We start from the raw sequence: 18,116 nt of genomic DNA, 5'->3' as shown, positions 1-18,116 counted from the left end.
ACTTTGGAGATGTTTTCTGTGCCAGTGTTGTGTGAACTACTAGTTTTAGGACCTTTCGGACGAACCATTTTGGACTAGTTGGGACTATTTTTGATAACATACATTTTATTTCATACATGAATTAAAATTAATATGATAAATGTTGTTGCTTGAAGAACGCGTGTTGTATATTGGTATTTTTTGCATTCCCTGTTGTGAAAATTGATGACACTCGAAATCGAGACATGGCTTTACAGGTGATCCATGCCAAACCGTCGCTTCAACCTATCGTTATTTTAAGAGTGTATCTAAATTACGATCGTATGGTAAACAAGCTCGATTCACCGCCTTTAATAAGTATTTGTTTACTGTGTCGTGTAGTTCTTGGACCATTTCGACGAACAATTTCGACTATTTTGTTAAGATAATTCTGTTTTCATAAATTTTAACGTATGTAATACTCCCCCACAAAATCCCTTGAAGACCACTTAATGGATCGGGTGCTCCAGCTCGGTGCCTTGATTCATCGCGTGTCATCGTTCCCTAGGTTCGTGGATCGCGGCCCATAACATTGTAACAAAAATTCCTATTTTATCAAAGCTAACAGTTACAGAATCAAGTATAACAGTAAACGCCAACTTCAGTCACGTCTGTCATGTTTACAGTCGCCATCTTGGATTTTCTTACGTCAGGTTTGCGTATCATATGACCTTAGGTCACCCATAAATACACCTGTCAAGGTTAACAACAACTGCGGCACTTTTGACTTTGACAAGCAAGGTAGGGTTCCAGGGTTAGTCATAGCTAAATTCTATTTTCGTATTCTAAGAGATTTTTTTATTGTATAACATTTAATTTACATGGAAGAATTAATACTTGGTCTGCTCTCTTAGTATTTGATCGCGGATTAGTGATTACTTACCTTTGTTGACATCCGGACGACGTCTTGTTGACGTCTGCATGACACTTCCGAGATTCCGACACCCATTCCGAATAGATCTCCAGCTTCCCATGCTTGCCATAAAAGGCGACTGTGCTTGTGGTAAGAGGCGACTAACGGGATCGGGTGGTCAGGTTCGCTGACTTGGTTGATGCATGAAATTGTTTCCCAGTTGCGTGGATCGATGCTCATGATGTCAATCACCGGTTTGTCTGGTCCAGACTCGATCATTTACAGACCGCCGTCATAGAGCAGTAATATTGCTGAGTGCGGCGTTAAACAACAAACAAAATCATGCTAACTTGTATCACATGTTGACAGCTCTGGGTTACGTGAGTTCGGCTCCAGTTCTGGTTTCAGCCAACTTCGTACACTTTCAAGTTTCACAGTTTATTGAACAATTTCATTATTTTAACAGTTCAGATATATCAGTCGTGGGAGGGATACAGACAAGTACCGAATCCGAGAGCCACGATGTGACAGACAATGCCGAGCGACTGATGTTTCACATCCGGTATCGTGTCTTGCGATCTCGAGACCATGTACACGATTTTTCAGTTCAGTGATTACGTAATAAACTCGTTATTGAACTTTACCTCCTTGTTGTGTGATCATTTTACATTTCGCTGACGTCGACATTCGTAACTTTGTAGATCCGTGTTATGTATTTCCGCTAAACTTCGTTTCCAAGCTCTGGTATTTATTTTGTCATATTTCGTGAATGGTGGCAGCAACCATTTATTTTAGTAGTTTACCTACTAGTAATTACCGACTAGTCTTTGGCCGTTCAGTTACGATATCAATCAGAATCACTGGATTGTCTCATCCTGGCCTGACGCCGCCATAAAGCAGTAATATTGCCGAGTGCGGATTTACAAAAAAGAAAAAAAAAACAAAGGCACATACTGTACCTAATAACATTGAAAACATTTCATGTAGACCTAAAGCTACGAAGTCTTTAGAGAAAAATAACCAAAAACAAAAAGACTTTTCATGTGGTCGAAATCCCCACCTAATGACTCCGTGTCAAGCAGTCGATCAAGCCGACCAGTCGTTATGCAAGAGCAGATTAGACTGAGTATCGGATGGTTACAATGTTGGGTCTCCAATAAAAAATAACTCCATGTTTTCCATGATGTAGTTATCTCTCACAAACCCCTTGTATCATGAGTATCGAGGTTGAAATGGGACATTTGTACTCCCAACCATCATTCCTGCATGTAAACATAATACTCTTGCTGTCAGAATCTGAACGATTATTATAAAAGTTCAAAAAGTTCGATGTAGTGTGACCCCACACTTCCGCCAAACTTGTTTGACTATTAGAGATACTATATATTGATGTAAAATGGAAAAACTCTGAAAAGTTGATTTTATTGGATCGAAAACTTAATTACATTCTTTGTCCAAAATCTAACCTAAGTTAGATTCCTTCGACGTGATAAACACGGTCTCTTCACTGGGCACAGAAGCCTATTCCGGTCGGAACTAGGTCAGGCCGCATTCGGCTTGTGATGAAGGGTATGTCTCCCTGTCACTATTGCGGTAAACGTTCTAACAGATGTATTGCATTTCATGGTTTAAATAAAAATAATACTGAACGAACAACGTATCGTGAAGTCAAAATATCACATGCTATAAACAATATTTTGCTGAATAAAAATGCATGTACTTTCTTTTCAATCAACCATAAGTCCCAGAGACTTTAAAAAAAACATGACCACCGTGGAATAAACTAAGATAAAAGTACATACATACATACACATGTACATATAGAGAATCTCACCAGAGTGTCTTATGATATTACCTATATCAACACGAGTTGATAAAAGTGGAAAAATTCCCAGGCTTGCCGAGGATTTTTGCCACTTTTATCAACGAGTGCAAAGCATTGTAATGTAATTTCATTGCAGCGATATCTACAGTGTAGATATCGCTTGATCTCATCCAAGCGGTATCTCCTGTGGGAGCCAGTTTTGGATGATAAATATACAAATGGGACACGCCTTAAAGGAGTGAGTGAGTATAGTTTTACGCCGCTTTTAGCAATATTCCAGCAATATCACGGCGGGGGACACCAGAAATAGACTTCACACACTGTACCCATATCGGGAATCGAACCCGGGTCTTCGGCGTGACGAGCGAACGCTTTAACCACTAGGCTACCCGACCGCCCCGACACGCCTTAAAAATGGGACGGTGTAACAACTCAGTTAATAGTGTCAATATTATTTTATAAGTGTGACAACCATTAGCGTTCATACAGGCGAGACAGCGGCGGCGCATTGAAGACAAGCCATTTTACCAACTGAGCCAGCGTTAAAGGATGGTTCTGGTACTTTCGTTGGCGTCGTTTTATCTCATTCCAGTCATGTGGGAGAGGTCTGGCAGTACAGCAACAACACGTGGGCGGGCATTATCCTGCTGCGATATTACATGAGTGAGTGAGTGAGTTGGGTTTAACGCCGCTTTTAACAGTATTCCAGTTATATCGCGGCGTCGATATTACATGAATATATACAAATAAAATAATGCTCATTTGTATATCACATACATGTTCTCGAATGATCATTCACACCTGATAATGCACCCACATGGTTATTTACAATGTATAACAATAAATCATAAGTAAATTCAATATAGTGTACATAGGAACACACCATTTCTTATACTATATAGGTATGCATGAGTATAAATAAATTAGTTATTTATTTCATAGTTTTGTCAAATCGCTTAGAGTAAGCAAATTAATCGCTCATCCCGGGGTCTGCAATAGCCCGAAGTGCTTTACGCACTCTCCCAAATGGCGGGGCGACTAATGTTTGGTTGCCTTGTCCAAAAGAAGAACGTAAAAGAAGAGGCTTGGTGACGTGCCGATGAATTTATGACTATTGAGGACTTCTTTGAATGTGTGGAGCAGACTGGTTATGCTGGGATGTTAGCTGCCCAGTTGATCCAGTCACGAATTATCATGTTCCACTCTCAAACTCAAATTTCAAACGAAGCAATTGGTGCGATTGCAAGCGGCTGAAAGTTACCACCCCGATGCAAGGCGAAGTGCAGTACATCCCTTGCAAGCACCCTGTATATCGTTGGACTGTTCACCTGCTAAATTTCTTGTCGGGCTATAATTTAAAATTTGCTGATAGATGAGCCAAAGTCACCTTTCACCTACATCAGGGTAGGAATGCAATTGATTAAATATTCAGCAATCAATTATGTAAATCTGGTGATTTTGTAATGAACATTGATTGCACTTCACCAAAAAGATCATAAAAAAACCTAATTATTGCCGTCGCGGAATGGCTGTCGGAATTTCGGAACTGTCAGACGTCATCCGGATGTCAACAAAGGTAGGTTAGTAATCACGGTCAGTCCGATTCGAGATCGACTCCCAAGTATGGTTGGTGCCACCCATCATATAGAGAGAGCTCCGCGAACGGGATATCGCTGTGAGGAACTTGACAAACGACACCCATGACTGGGTCATTTGAATTGTCTCCCTTTGACCATGCATGCTAAAGAAATTGTAACGTCGCAGATTAAAACTTCTTGAATGAATGACATGAGGCAGAGAGCATATATATGTACATCATTTGGTGTCAAAAAATTACAAAAGAATGCACTAGATTGGGCAAACTAACGGTGAGTTGCAAAGGTATACCGTGTGAAGCGAAAGTTTGGTGTCCCCGTCGTTATTTGGTAAAGGGATATCTGGTTCAGATTCCATTAGTGTTCGGTCGCTGTAAGTTAGTTCTACATAACATTTATAATAGGGAGTCTATAGAAGTCATATGTACATAGTACATACGTTAATATAGTTAATATTTTAAGATATTTTATAGTTTGACCAGCGTTAGCGACTATCGTTTTAGTGCACTAGTCATAATGAAAACATATAGCAAAACCCTTGAAATGGCACATTTCTACTTGTCCTTATGACAATTAACTGTTGGGCAATTTAGACTACTGGACTCGTGCGAATTTCTAACGCTATGATTTAATCTCATATTTCTAATTTCTTTGTTCTATATGCTTATGACTTACTAATCATCCTTATGACAGTATTGTCATGTTGTTCGTTTTTTCTATCTTGGGGCACCAGAAGAGTTTCGTGTTAAAGAAAATCCACCATAGATAGTTGTCACAGGTATTCCGTGTGTCGATCAAGCTACCTCGAGAACCTGCGAAAATAAACCACGCCATCAAACAACGGGAGTGGTCTCCCCTTGTGGTATCACGACGGACTTTAGCCAAGAAACAGCAACTTATTTATCGTTCCCTTCTGACGGAATCTGTATATTTTCGCGTTTTGACCGCTTGTTGGGCCTATTACTAAGGGACACAATTATTCAAGAGATGCATGTTAAAGAATTTCCTGATAGGTTAAATAAAAGATGAGTGTTGCGTTAAGGTGAAATATTCTCTGTTTACTTACTACCTGTCATTCTTGGTTTTTTTCAGCTTCTGGATGAAACACAAGTAGACCTATTGATCCCCTCAAACTTAGATGAATACAAATAGTATTTCCCTTATGATAATCGGCGATTTAAAGAAGGATCTATGCTGAATTGCTTTTTTACTGTGGACCCTCCTCGAAGATCCGAATTAGAATAGGTCTTCAGAAGCCCATGCGACGACTTAAACGGGCTCGCTGACTTGGTTGATGCATATCCTCGTATTACAATTGCGTTGATCGATTCGCATGATTTCAATCACTGGATTGCCTGGTACAGACTCGATTTTTTACAGACCGCCGTCAAATAGTTGAAATACTGATGAGTGCTTTAAACAGCAAACAAACACACGTTTTACTGTGGAAAGAAAACCCTGAATTGTTTTCAAAGCTATAGGTTTAGAATAATATTCTTTATATATACTCTAGTTATATCATTAAACGACTCAAGGGTATCCAGATTTCACAATCGTGATCAATCATGTCATTCCGGTACAGGCAGTTTACGGAAAAGAGCGAGAGGTAACGATCGTTGATGGGTCTCCATGGCAACCCTTGCTACTTCCGTTATTCACAAACGACGCCATTTTGGTTGTTGCTGCTGCACTTTGTTTCCACGTCTGTGTTTACATTTTGATCATTATCCCGCAAGTATCGCACGTTCTGCACAATGTATGCCACTGTTGCTTTGGTCTATCATCAAGGTATCTAGTAGTGCTCTCAGTGTTAACTTATGTTTGTTTTTTATCTTGATTTCAAAGCTTTCAGATCGATACCTTTTGACGGATTGTATTCCCAACTTGAATTTGGTAACAATAAAAGTGAAAGAGAATGACATACCATGCGTATGCCGTTTCTATTTTTTGTAAAATTTGTTATCTCCCTCAGTAATGTATATCAGCGAGGTGATTTCTGTTATTAACATGAATTGTACCAATTCAATTCCTATGGTAAAATCACTGTCAAAGTATCGTGATAAATGATCAAAGTAACAATAGATCTATGTCTCCTTTTCTTCCCCTGGCAATGGGATCCACTCAATGTAAAATGATTTTCATAGGAATTGTGTAGGTTTTCATATCCCAGCTTCAAACTAGATGTGTTTTGTTTTGTTTTTCAAAAAGGTGGGGGAGACCTGGTAAGGTATAATGTGTCTTTCTTGTCCCAAAAGACCCTTTTACCTCAACCAAACGTTTTGGCACTGAATCCTATAATGTTGGGATAATTTGATTAGGCTTCTAAAAAACACTCAGTGTTTTAGTCTATACAATGAGGATGGATATGATGTTTTTTTATTTTATTTATTCCATTATAGCCCAGGACGATCTCCACAGGTTTAGGAACTACCATTCCTCCGTCTCCCAAAAGACTTTTCCGGTCCCTGATCCTGTAGGTCATCGTTAGGTTCAAGTTGTTTCAATGTCCTATTAGAAAAACAAATTCGAGAACCATTTTAACTGGCAATAGTTTGAAATAAGTCATATGTGTTTATACTTTATTTAGACAAATATAAAATATTAAATTGTCCCAGTTCTCATTTCTAACAAACACCTCAAGAGACGTGACTACCACTCGCAAAGTTCTTATTTTCAAATATATGATTAAAATTACTTTCTGGTTCCGAATACATGGCCTTTTCCTATGATTATCAATCTCATTAAAATCAGATGTTAGTTCTCGCTATCGGTAGCAAGAACGGAGATATGATTTTAATGAGATTGTATGATTATGGAAATGTTTTTGTAGCTTTTATTTATATTAGACCGTATGTGGTATATCTTCACCATCTATTTGTTTAAATAGCCATACCAAATAGATTACACATGACCGGAAAATGGTCGACTTTCACATGTTTTTTCATACAAGCTTTTATATCAAACTATCGATTAATCCTGATTTCAATTATTAAGGACATATATTTCCTCTCTATAAGCGCCCCAGTGTCTTCACGATCACCGTCAACCCCCTCTCATCCCAGCCCGACCCCCAGACCTCCCTCCCCGTCCCTGCCCCCAGAGCCCGCACTCAAGTTGTGGAGATAGATCTTGGTGAAGAATCCAAGCAGCCCCAGTCGTGCTCGGCCGTCCTTGTGTCCTGTGTGAAATACATGTTCCAGAGTTTCTTCACGGAGATATAGACTTTGGAGATGTTTTCTGTGCCAGTGTTGTGTGAACTATTAGTTTTAGGACCTTTCGGACAAACCATTTGGACTAGTTGGGACTATTTTTGATAACATACATTTTGTTTCATACATGAATTAAAATTAATGTAATTATCTTATAATTAATATGATAAATGTTGTTGCTTGAAGAACGCGTGTTGTATATTGGTATTTTTTGCATTCCCTGTTGTGAAAATTGATGACACTCGAAATCGAGACATGGCTTTACAGGTCATCAATGCCAAACCGTCGCTTCAACCTATCGTTATTTTAAGAGTGTATCTAAATTACGATCGTATGGTAAACAAGCTCGATTCACCTCCTATAATAAGTATTTGTTTACTGTGTCGTGTAGTTCTTGGACCATTTCGACGAACAATTTCGACCATTTTGTTAATTCTGTTTTCATAAATTTTAACGTATGTAATACTCCCCACAAAATCCCTTGAAGACCACTTAATGGATCGGGTGCTCAAGCTCGGTGCCTTGATTCATCGCGTGTCATCGTTCCCTAGGTTCGTGGATCGTGGCCCATAACATTGTAACAAAAATTCCTATTTTATCAAAGCTAACAGTTACAGAATCAAGTATAACAGTTTCTATTTTCGTATTCTAAAAGATTTTTTATTGTATAACATTTAATTTACATGGCTCATATCAATACTTGGTCTGCTCTCTTAGTATTTGATCGCGGATTAGTGATTACTTACCTTTGTTGACATCCGGATGACGTCTTGTTGACGTCTGCATGACACTTCCGAGATTCCGACACCCATTCCGAATAGATCTCCAGCATCCCATGCTTGCCATAAGAGGTGACTGTGCTTGTGGTAAGAGGCGACTAACGGTATCGGGTGGTCAGGTTCGCTGACTTGGTTGATGCATGAAATCGTTTCCCAATTGCGTGGATCGATGCTCATGATGTCAATCACCGGTTTGTCTGGTCCAGACTCGATCATTTACAGACCGCCGTCATAGGCAGTAATATTGCTGAGTGCGGCGTTAAACAACAAACAAAATCATGCTAACTTGTATCACATGTTGACAGCTCTGGGTTACGTGAGTTCGGCTCCAGTTCTGGTTTCAGCCAACTTCGTACACTTTCAAGTTTCACAGTTTATTGAACAATTTCATTATTTTAACAGTTCAGATATATCAGTCGTGGGAGGGATACAGACAAGTACCGAATCCGAGAGCCACGATGTGACAGACAATGCCGAGCGACTGATGTTTCACATCCGGTATCGTGTCTCGCGACCTCGAGACCATGTACACGATTTTTCAGTTCAGTGATTACGTAATAAACTCGTTATTGAACTTTACCTCCTTGTTGTGTGATCATTTTACATTTCGCTGACGTCGACATTCGTAACTTTGTAGATCCGTGTTATGTATTTCCGCTAAACTTCGTTTCCAAGCTCTGGTATTTATTTTGTCACATTTCGTGAATGGTGGCAGCAACCATTTATTTTAGTAGTTTACCTACTAGTAATTACCGACTAGTCTTTGGCCGTTCAGTTACAATATCAATCAGAATCACTGGATTGTCTCATCCTGGCCTGACGCCGCCATAAAGCAGTAATATTGCCGAGTGCGGATTTACAACAACAACAAAAAACACAAAGGCACATACTGTACCTAATAACATTGAAAACATTTCATGTAGACCTACAGCTACGAATTCTTTAGAGAAAAATAACCAAAAACAAAAAGACTTTTCATGTGGTCGAAATCCCCACCCAATGACTCCGTGTCAAGCAGTCGATGAAGCCGACCAGTCGTTATGCAAGAGCAGATTAGACTGAGGATCGGATGGTTACAATGTTGGGTCTCCAATAAAAAATAACTCTATGTTTTCCATGATGTAGTTATCTCTCACAAACCCCCTGTATCATGAATATCGAGGTTGAAATGGGACATTTGTACTCCCAACCATCATTCCTGCATGTAAACATAATACTCTTGCTGTCAGAATCTGAAGGATTGTATGATATTGCCTTGTCCAAAAGAAGCACGTAATGGAAGAGGCTTGGTGACGTGCCGATGACTTGATGACTATTGAGGACTTCTTTGAATATGTGGAGCAGACTGGGTATGCTGGGATGTTAGCTGACCAGTTGATCCTGTCAAGACTTATCATGTTCCACTCTTAACATAAACACAAATTTCAGTCAGTCGCCATTTTGGTTTGAGAACGAAGCAATTGGTGCGATTGCAAGCGGCTGAAAGTAAGCGCACCGATGCAAGGCGAATCGCTGTTTGTTGTTCACCTGCTAAATTAGATTTCTTGTCGGGCTATAATTGAAAATTACCTGATAGGTGAGCCAAAGTCACCATTCACCTACATCAGGGAAGGAATGCATGTGATTTCATATTCAGCGATTTCTAATGATTGGTGAGCAATCAATTATGCAAAAATGGCGACGGCAATAATTAGTGTTGTTTTTTATGGTAATTGGTGAAGTCCAATCAATGACGGGCGAGTTTAATAACTTATAATAGGTGAACATTATTCAATTTCCAATTCTGCACCACCTTTAGATGTGTGGGTACACGCCCTGTGAGACGCACCACTTCATGATCCACCAACCACGTCGAAGGATGGCACTCGAAATATAACCTCAACATTAACATCGCCCCACGAGAACATTTTCAATCTCATCCGGTTCTTCAAATTTGGACACCCTGTGATGAGGTAAAAACGACGCCCACGACAGGACCAGAACCATCCGGAAAAGCTAGTTCAGTTGGGCCAATATTTGGTTGACATTTGGAACACCCCCAGCCTGTTTTCAATCATCTGGTGGATTCAATGTGCCGCTGCAGCTTCGCCCGTATCAACGTAAATGTTGGACACCCGATATTAACATGTGTTTATCAAGTTGTTACACGCCTTCTTTTAGGGCGTGTCTCGGAAGGTTCAGGCTCGCTGACTTGGTTGATGCATGTCATTGATCCCAATTGCGTAGATCGATGCGCATGATGTTAATCACTGGATTGTCTGGTCCAGACTAGATTATTTACAGACGGCCGTCATATAGCTGGAATATTGCTGAGCGCGGCGTTAAACAACAAACCAACAACAAACTCTGTCTCCTGTTACCAGGTATTTTGTCAATGAATGTTTTATCAAACATTGACCAGATGAATGCCCAGTGATTATGTTGTTATGTACTATGACATTTACACCACTTTACACTTCACATTTCTTTTCTTCCGTTAGTGTATATCTATTAGGATATTTACAACTGATAACATTCCCTTTTTAATAGTGATTGTGGGGCTCTGTATGTAGGCTCCAGTGTGGGGTTCTATATGCAGGTTCTCTGTATGTAGGTGCTCCAATGTTGGGCTGTGTGAAGGCCCTCCAGTGTGTGTCTTTGTAAGTAGGTTCGTGGGTGGGGCTTTACGTTTAGGTGTTCATTGTGGGGCTCTGTATGTAGGTGTTCCAGTAAGGGGCTCTGTATGTAGGTTCTTGGGTGGGGCTTTAAGTTTCGATGTTCCGTTCCGGCTATATGTAGATTATATGGGGCTCCATATGTAGGTGCTTCAATGTTGGGCTGCGTGTGCAGGCTCTTCAGTGTGTGGCTCTATATGTAGATGCTTCAATGTTGGACTGTGTGTGCAGGCTCTTCAGTGTGTGGCTTCATATGTAGGTGCTTCAATGTTGGGCTGTGTGTGTGTAGGCCCTTCAGTGTGTGGCTCCATATGTAGGTGCTTCAATGTTGGGCTGTGTGTGTAGGCCCTTCATTGTGGGGCTCCATATGTAGGTGCTTCAATGTTGGGCTGTGTGTGTAGGCCCTTCAGTGTGTGGCTCCATATGTAGATGCATCAATGTTGGGCTGTGTGTGTAGGCCCTTCAGTGTGGGGCTCCATATTTAGGTGCTTCAATGTTGGGCTGTGTGTGTAGGCCCTTCAGTGTGTGGCTCCATATGTTGGTGCTTCAATGTTGGGCTGTGTATGTTGGCCCTCCAGTGTGGGGCTCTGTACATAGGAGTTCCAGTGCGGGGCTCTTTATGCACATCTCCAGTGTGGATCTCCAAACTTAGGTTTTCAATCATTGCCCTCTTCATGTAGATTCTCCAGGCTGTTTCCCATGTAAGGGTTCTTCAGCTAGGAAAACATGTATAGGCCTATGGCCTGTCTGCTTAAAATGTAAACTTCCACAAAATAAAGCAACAATTTCAGAGACAATAAATTATTTTATTAACAAGTCAGCTAAAAAAGCAACAAGAATATAAAAGATGATCTCATGTTGTTTTTTCTGTCTCTAAACTTGAAATATAAATCTGACTATTTCTAACTGTCCATAATTCACAAATGCTTACAACCAGTTATCAACAATTACCCCATAAAACAAGTAACCACATACATAACATAGAAATGTATTTTGTTCAAGAGATGGCAGTAATGGACAATGTGTTCATTTCATGCGCACATAACCATGAATGATTGACAGCTGAGAATAAAATGCGTCTTGCAATTCCCTCCCCCTAAGCCCAAAGAAAGACAAAAAATGAAATGACAATAAAATGTAAAAAAATGAAAAATTGTGCCATGAGAGAAGAGAGAAGTCCATTTTTAAATGGAGGCGATGAAGTGCTCAGTCTAACAGATGAATGTTTTTTAAATGAGTTTCATCAGTAATGTTTATAGCACCGTTGCCGGGTTGAAAGTTGTGATAAGAAGTCACAAAGCTAAAATGGCAAAAAGAGACTGATGAAGATGTCCGTAGCTTTCAGCTTATGATAAAACAAAGTAGTTGTTCAAATGCTGTTTGGTGTTGAATTCACGGCAGGCTAAAACAGATCTCTGAAACAAAAACGGTAAGATCGTGTTTTATGGATTGGCAACATACACCAATTTGATTACCCCCTAAATTGTATAGACTGACGTTGTTCATTCATAGTCATTGTTTCAACAATTTAAAACTATCATAATGTTCAGCATATTCTATATTCTCTACCCACCTTTACTAAAATCATATTTTTAAATATAAAAACATTCTTTAAACAAATTTTCCTCCCACAGTGTTTAATCAAATTGGATGAATAGTTCCTTCCTTGTCCTAGTGTAGTACTTTAGTGACATCACTTTGAATTAGTATTTACAGCTATCATGGGCAGGTCACCTTGCAGACATTTGAATTAAGAAGGAAATGGGCCAAATGAGCGAGTGAGTCTGTGAGTTTGATTTATCACCACTCTAAGCAGTATCTCAGTGGTGTCATGGCATGCCATGTTAAATTGGGAGGAAAGGGCAAAGTGACACATTTTCAAAATATGGTACTGACAAATGCAGGATTATGACAAGGACAAATCAACAAATTCAACTCCACTTAGCCAGTTATGGGTATCAAATCTGTATAGTAAACTGCAGCACCTGAGATCACTGAGCACTGATTACTTAGTGGCATGTATTCACTTAATAATTAAATTATAATTCATGTGAGCCAATAGGACTATTGTGAAATTAACATGATTTTTTTGTTTTTTGTTAGTTGTTTAATGCCGCACTCAGCAATATTTCAGCTATGTGATGGCGGTCTGTAAATAATCGAGACCAGATCAGATAATCCATTGATTGACATCATGAGCATCATGAAATTCATCAACTAAGTCAGCAAACATGACCACTCGATCCTTTTAGTCGCCTCTTACGACAAGCATAGTCACCTTTTATGGCAATCATGGGCTGCTGAAGACCAATTCTATTCCAGATTTAACAACTTGATGACATTTACTGTGACCTTAGTAAAAAACTCACACAAGTCTTCAAAGGGTATAGTTCGTGCAATGTTGAGAGTGTCCTTCAGCATGAAATCTCGTAAAGCCCATAATGCATTAGTAACATTGCCATGGTACCCAGCTCCCTGGGCCAGCCATTGAGTGGGGAGTCGGCTTTCTGGGACAGCAGGCGTAGTTTCTGGTGTAGCTGAGAGGGTCTTGTCCCAGTCTCCTATAGTCTTGCTTTCAGTGTTCAGCCCCTCAATATACCTGCAACAGACAGCTATACCATAGAGCAGCTATACCCCAGAGCAGCTATACCATTGTTATAGACTAGATTCATTGATGTGAATAACTTACATTAATCATGTACAAGAATGAGTGAACGGTTGGTTTGTTGTTTAACGCCGCACTCAGCAATATTCCAGCTATATGATGGCGGTCTGTAAATAATCGAGTCTGGACCAGACAATCCAGTAATTGATATCATGAGGATTGATCCACGCAATTGGGATCGATGACATGCATCAACCAAGTCAGCGAGCCTGACCACCCGATCCCATTAGTTGCCTTTTATGGCAAGCAAGGGTTGCTGAAGACCTATTCTACCCCAGATCTTCACAGGTCGATTGAGTGAATGAGTGAGTGAATTTGTTTGAATGCCACTTTGAACAGTAGCAAAGTAGCAAAAATGGTATCTTAGGGATTACCACCCATGAACACAGATAGAATGCTGACACACCTAGAAACATAATCAGGTCAATAAAGGGGCACACTGTGAACAAAGGTGCAATATAAACAACTGGGCTATCATGCTGTTTCAGACTGAGTGAGTGAGTTGTGTTTAACACCACTTTTAACAGTATTCCAGTCATATCATGGCATGTCAGCTTAATGGGGGAGGAAAGCCCCAAGTGATGCAGGTCTCGGACGTTAACCACTTCGGTGAAACCCACGAGCACGGGTATGGTTCTGACAAACCTAGAAAAATAATCGGGGCGAATCGGGATTCGAACCCACCATAATAGGTTTCTGTTGTGTCCAAGGGATGCAACTCTTCTGCACAGGGAATTGTGGCGCCTAAGACAACTGGGCCACCCGTGCCCCCTGCTGGTTCAGAAGGATGGGGAAAAACACATTGTGTTTTCTGGACAGACTAAATTCTCAAAGATAGTGATTGGCTAAGTTTGAATAGGTGAAATTGGGTTCAACGTCGCATCCAAGATTATTGCACTTATGTAGCAACATGCATACACGTTTGTGTGGCTGCTTGTACTAGTCCGGACTGATGCCGATTTATAGTGATGGCTCCCTGAGATATCATGCCGCAGTTTAACATGAATACCCTACTCAGACACAGTATACTGACTCCGAGCCAACCAGTTCTTGTTTTAGCCCCTTAATGCCGAGCTCCAGACAGGGTAACAACAAGTACCATCTTTAAACATCCTTTGGTATTACACAAGCTGGGATGGAACCCTGGACCTTCCACTCTCCGGGTGGACGCTCTACCTCTAGACCACTGAATACTGGTGTGCACAATCAATGACAAAACTAAAAACTATATCCTTCTGATCAGCAGCTGTGTATATCAGAGCTTCTTTAATTCTTTTGGCAATATCATTAAATTCCATTCTACAATAAGTCAAGCAACAATCAAAGATGTAGACATGTTTCCCAAGCAGGACACAAAATTAATTACCTCTACGAGTTACTTTACAGATATTCCTTAATTCATGGTTTTACTGCTCACACCTGTGGTTCTTGGTAGATACAATTTTCGTATAACTTTGAAAATGTATCTGATGAAATGAATCAGTATGTACCTGGAGAGGCAAATCTTACAACACCTGTTTCTATAGACCCTGGACTTAAAGAGATGAAATGTATCATGCACAAAGCCATCTGATGATTAATGAAACTCAGGGTGACACTTACACCCCTCTGTGGAGCATGTTCTCATAGCTTTATTTACAACTCCCTGTTCTGTGCATATTGCAGTGAGACAGACATGGTAGTCAACCCCCTCAAACTGACCTGAGATAGGCTTCGGAGTGGAGCAGTCGCTGTGTTCTCGGGGGGACAGACACAAACACTGGTGATGGAGGGCGTGGTGGTGGGGGAGGGGGAACCATTTGCTGCTGCATTTGTCCTGAAAGGGATGAAGAAGGGATCAAATGATGAATTCTGTGTTACTTTTTCTATCAGTTAATATGACCGATTGATGTAGTTCTTCCATCAATACCATGTGTAGCAAGTGTGTGCAGTGCTATGTCTTTAGTAGTGTGGAAATCTTGTCAATTTCCCGAAATGAAATGGCCATCTCATGTTACCATGACAACCACATTATTGAATAGCGATGCATTTTTACCAGTTTTCAGAGCTGTTCTTGAAATTAAGTGAATGAGTTAATAAATCATATAACTCTGCCTTAATCTTTTCTCGTTCTGAAGATCACACTATTCTTGGTTTCAGGTTGGCCAACCTTAAAATGTTGACATGCTGAATAAAATGAACTGCAGTATTTCCATTTTGAAAAAAAGTGAGAGACTTGGGAAGTATTACAGTTATAGCAGAGAGTGTCAGCTGTCATTTATCACCTATTCAGGCAGTAATTTGTCCAAAGATTGACTACATAATTTATTCATTTCGTTTAATAAACCTTCTTTCATGAAAAAAAGAAAATATAGCAATATAGCAGTCCAAAGGTGAACATTCGAAGGTTCCGTAGAAGACTTATTGACATTTCCACGTTCCAGGACTGACATACGTTTCTAAACCAAAGAGTTCCTTTATTACAAATGACTTTCATATCAGATAATAAAAACCTGGATTCTCTTTTAGTTTTGATATACCCTCCTCCCCATCGAAAGTTTGTAAAGTACAAACACCTCCTCACTAGGATATCATGGTCATTGCCATAGTAGGTCATATCAAAATTACAAAATGTGAATAAATAAACACTAACAGTGGAGACAATAACAAAATTAACCATTTAATTAAACCGAGAATGCCAAAATTATCTCATTGTTAGTTAACTGAAAGAAAAGCTGAATTTTACAATCAAGCAGCATGTGGATACTGGTAATATGCAGGTTTATTCAAGTGTTTCAGAAAGCAAGGGACATAACCTTCACCAAGTTATACATCACTGTATAGTAAATCCAGCAATCATTGCATCACCAGACTTAGCATGGACCTATATCCTAATACAGTCACAGATCATGGATGTCTACCACTGTGACATATTTACAAAATGTGAACGAGTCAAAATCAGACATCTCTGTTTCATTATTGTGTTATATTACAGGTACAAGTATTTAAATTATTCCTAAAAGAAATGGGAAATGTCAATAAACACTGAAACCAACTCTGATTATTATTTGCATTTCACCTGTGAAGAAAGATATATTTGAAATAGACAAGAACAAGTGAAATACACAAGCTATATACGAGAAGCATGCAGGACAGCTGGTGATACAATCTTCAACCACAATGCTTGACAAGTGAAATGGACAACATTATTACAACACACAAATAAATCATACGCAAAATGTCATGCAAGTAAAGAATGCACATGCAAGTCTTCCACTAGTGTTATTTGGCATAGCCAGGATTCGGTCGTGGTTAGTGGCATTGAGTTGTTAATGTTTTAGACTTCATCGAATCCTGATGTGAAGTAATAATTTGTTTGACATTATGACGATAGAAAGTGGCAAAGTAAGTTTTACTGTAGGAGGTTACACTTTTTATCTCAAACCACTGACAAGTGAGTCCCATTCCACAAGATCATGATAAAGAATTTAGACAGTACTATTTGTTTTCCTTGAGCAGGTTATAATTTTCATCACTGATGGCGCCATCTAGTTAGTTACATTTCCCTTCTTGGCCAAAATGTCATCAATTGTGCCATGTGTGAAAAAAGAGACATTGTCAGATTTCAACAAGCAGAAGGTCAAGCTCAAATAATTGAATTCAACATGCACCAAAATGCAGTTTTGCCCCAGCCATCTTGAACAAGTGGATGTCAACTGGCCGTTATCAAATCCTGGCTGGGCCAATGTACCCTACGGGGAGACAGTCTACCTGAGTCGACACTACCATATTGAGCAGGGTGGCAAGAAGGTGGTTGAAAGTGCACACTAGCAGGTTGTAAGACGGAAGAGGAAGAGTAAGAGTAGTTTGGAATCCCAGCACCAGGTGGCAGCACTGGCATGCTCATCACAGTCCCGTTAGACACGATGTCAGCAGCGTTGGACGACAGTGGTAGCATCGTACCTGGCAGCATTCCTCCAGAAGGGCTGTGCGGCATCATGGGATACGACCCAGGGGACATGGGGGCAAGGGGGTTCATATTGGGGATGGGGCTCTGGGTCCCTGGGGGAGGGGTTTGGCCTTGGGGGTAGGTCATATAAGGTCCTTGTGGCCTGCTGGGGTGTTGTTGATATGGAGGCATGTAGCCACGCTGCCCCTGTGGCATCGGCATTCCATTGGGTGGCGGAGCCCTAGTCACATTGTAGAGCATTCCTTGGCAAATAAAACCATCGTAAGCAACACAAGACAACTCAAAATGCAAATGAGGAAGGGAGATAGTGCTTTTCTTAATGACTGTTTCCATGTTTTGAATTATGACATTGACGATAAACGTTTTTGACTTACATGTATTATCTCAAAACGACTTTTTGTCAAATTTGGATGAATAATTTTTGTTAATTATAAAATCCATTTATGTAGTATCCATTGATAGGATTTGTTAATGCAATCATAACTGTCTGTATTAGTAGCAGAGTATTGATTGATCACATGATGCCGTTACTGAGAATTCATCAGTCATTTTAACATTGCACAGTTGAA

General features: G+C 40.0%; 1 protein-coding gene across 6 annotated transcripts in view; it reads right to left on the bottom strand.

The window, feature by feature from the left end:
• Positions 1-11,761: 11,761 nt before the first annotated feature.
• LOC139445119 (protein polybromo-1-like) overlaps positions 11,762-18,116 on the bottom strand; it is a 55,160-nt gene continuing 48,805 nt past the window's right edge. For 4 of the 6 annotated variants that reach the window (XM_071226215.1, XM_071226217.1, XM_071226216.1 and 1 more), the window contains 4 exons: positions 17,541-17,789; positions 15,300-15,414; positions 13,303-13,532; positions 11,762-12,348 (listed from right to left, as the gene is read on the bottom strand). In XM_071226215.1, coding sequence (XP_071082316.1) covers positions 12,347-12,348; positions 13,303-13,532; positions 15,300-15,414; positions 17,541-17,789 — 596 coding nt within the window. In that variant the 3' untranslated portion in view covers positions 11,762-12,346. The remainder of the gene's footprint in view (positions 12,349-13,302; positions 13,533-15,299; positions 15,415-17,540; positions 17,790-18,116) is intronic. The other 2 variants (XM_071226219.1, XM_071226220.1) reach the window with 1 other exon arrangement.

The sequence above is a fragment of the Haliotis cracherodii genome, unplaced genomic scaffold, assembly GCF_022045235.1.
Source record: "Haliotis cracherodii isolate W230 unplaced genomic scaffold, xgHalCrac1.p SCAF_6, whole genome shotgun sequence".
Lineage (NCBI taxonomy): Eukaryota > Metazoa > Mollusca > Gastropoda > Lepetellida > Haliotidae > Haliotis > Haliotis cracherodii.
This window is presented reverse-complemented; position numbering and strand designations above follow the sequence as displayed.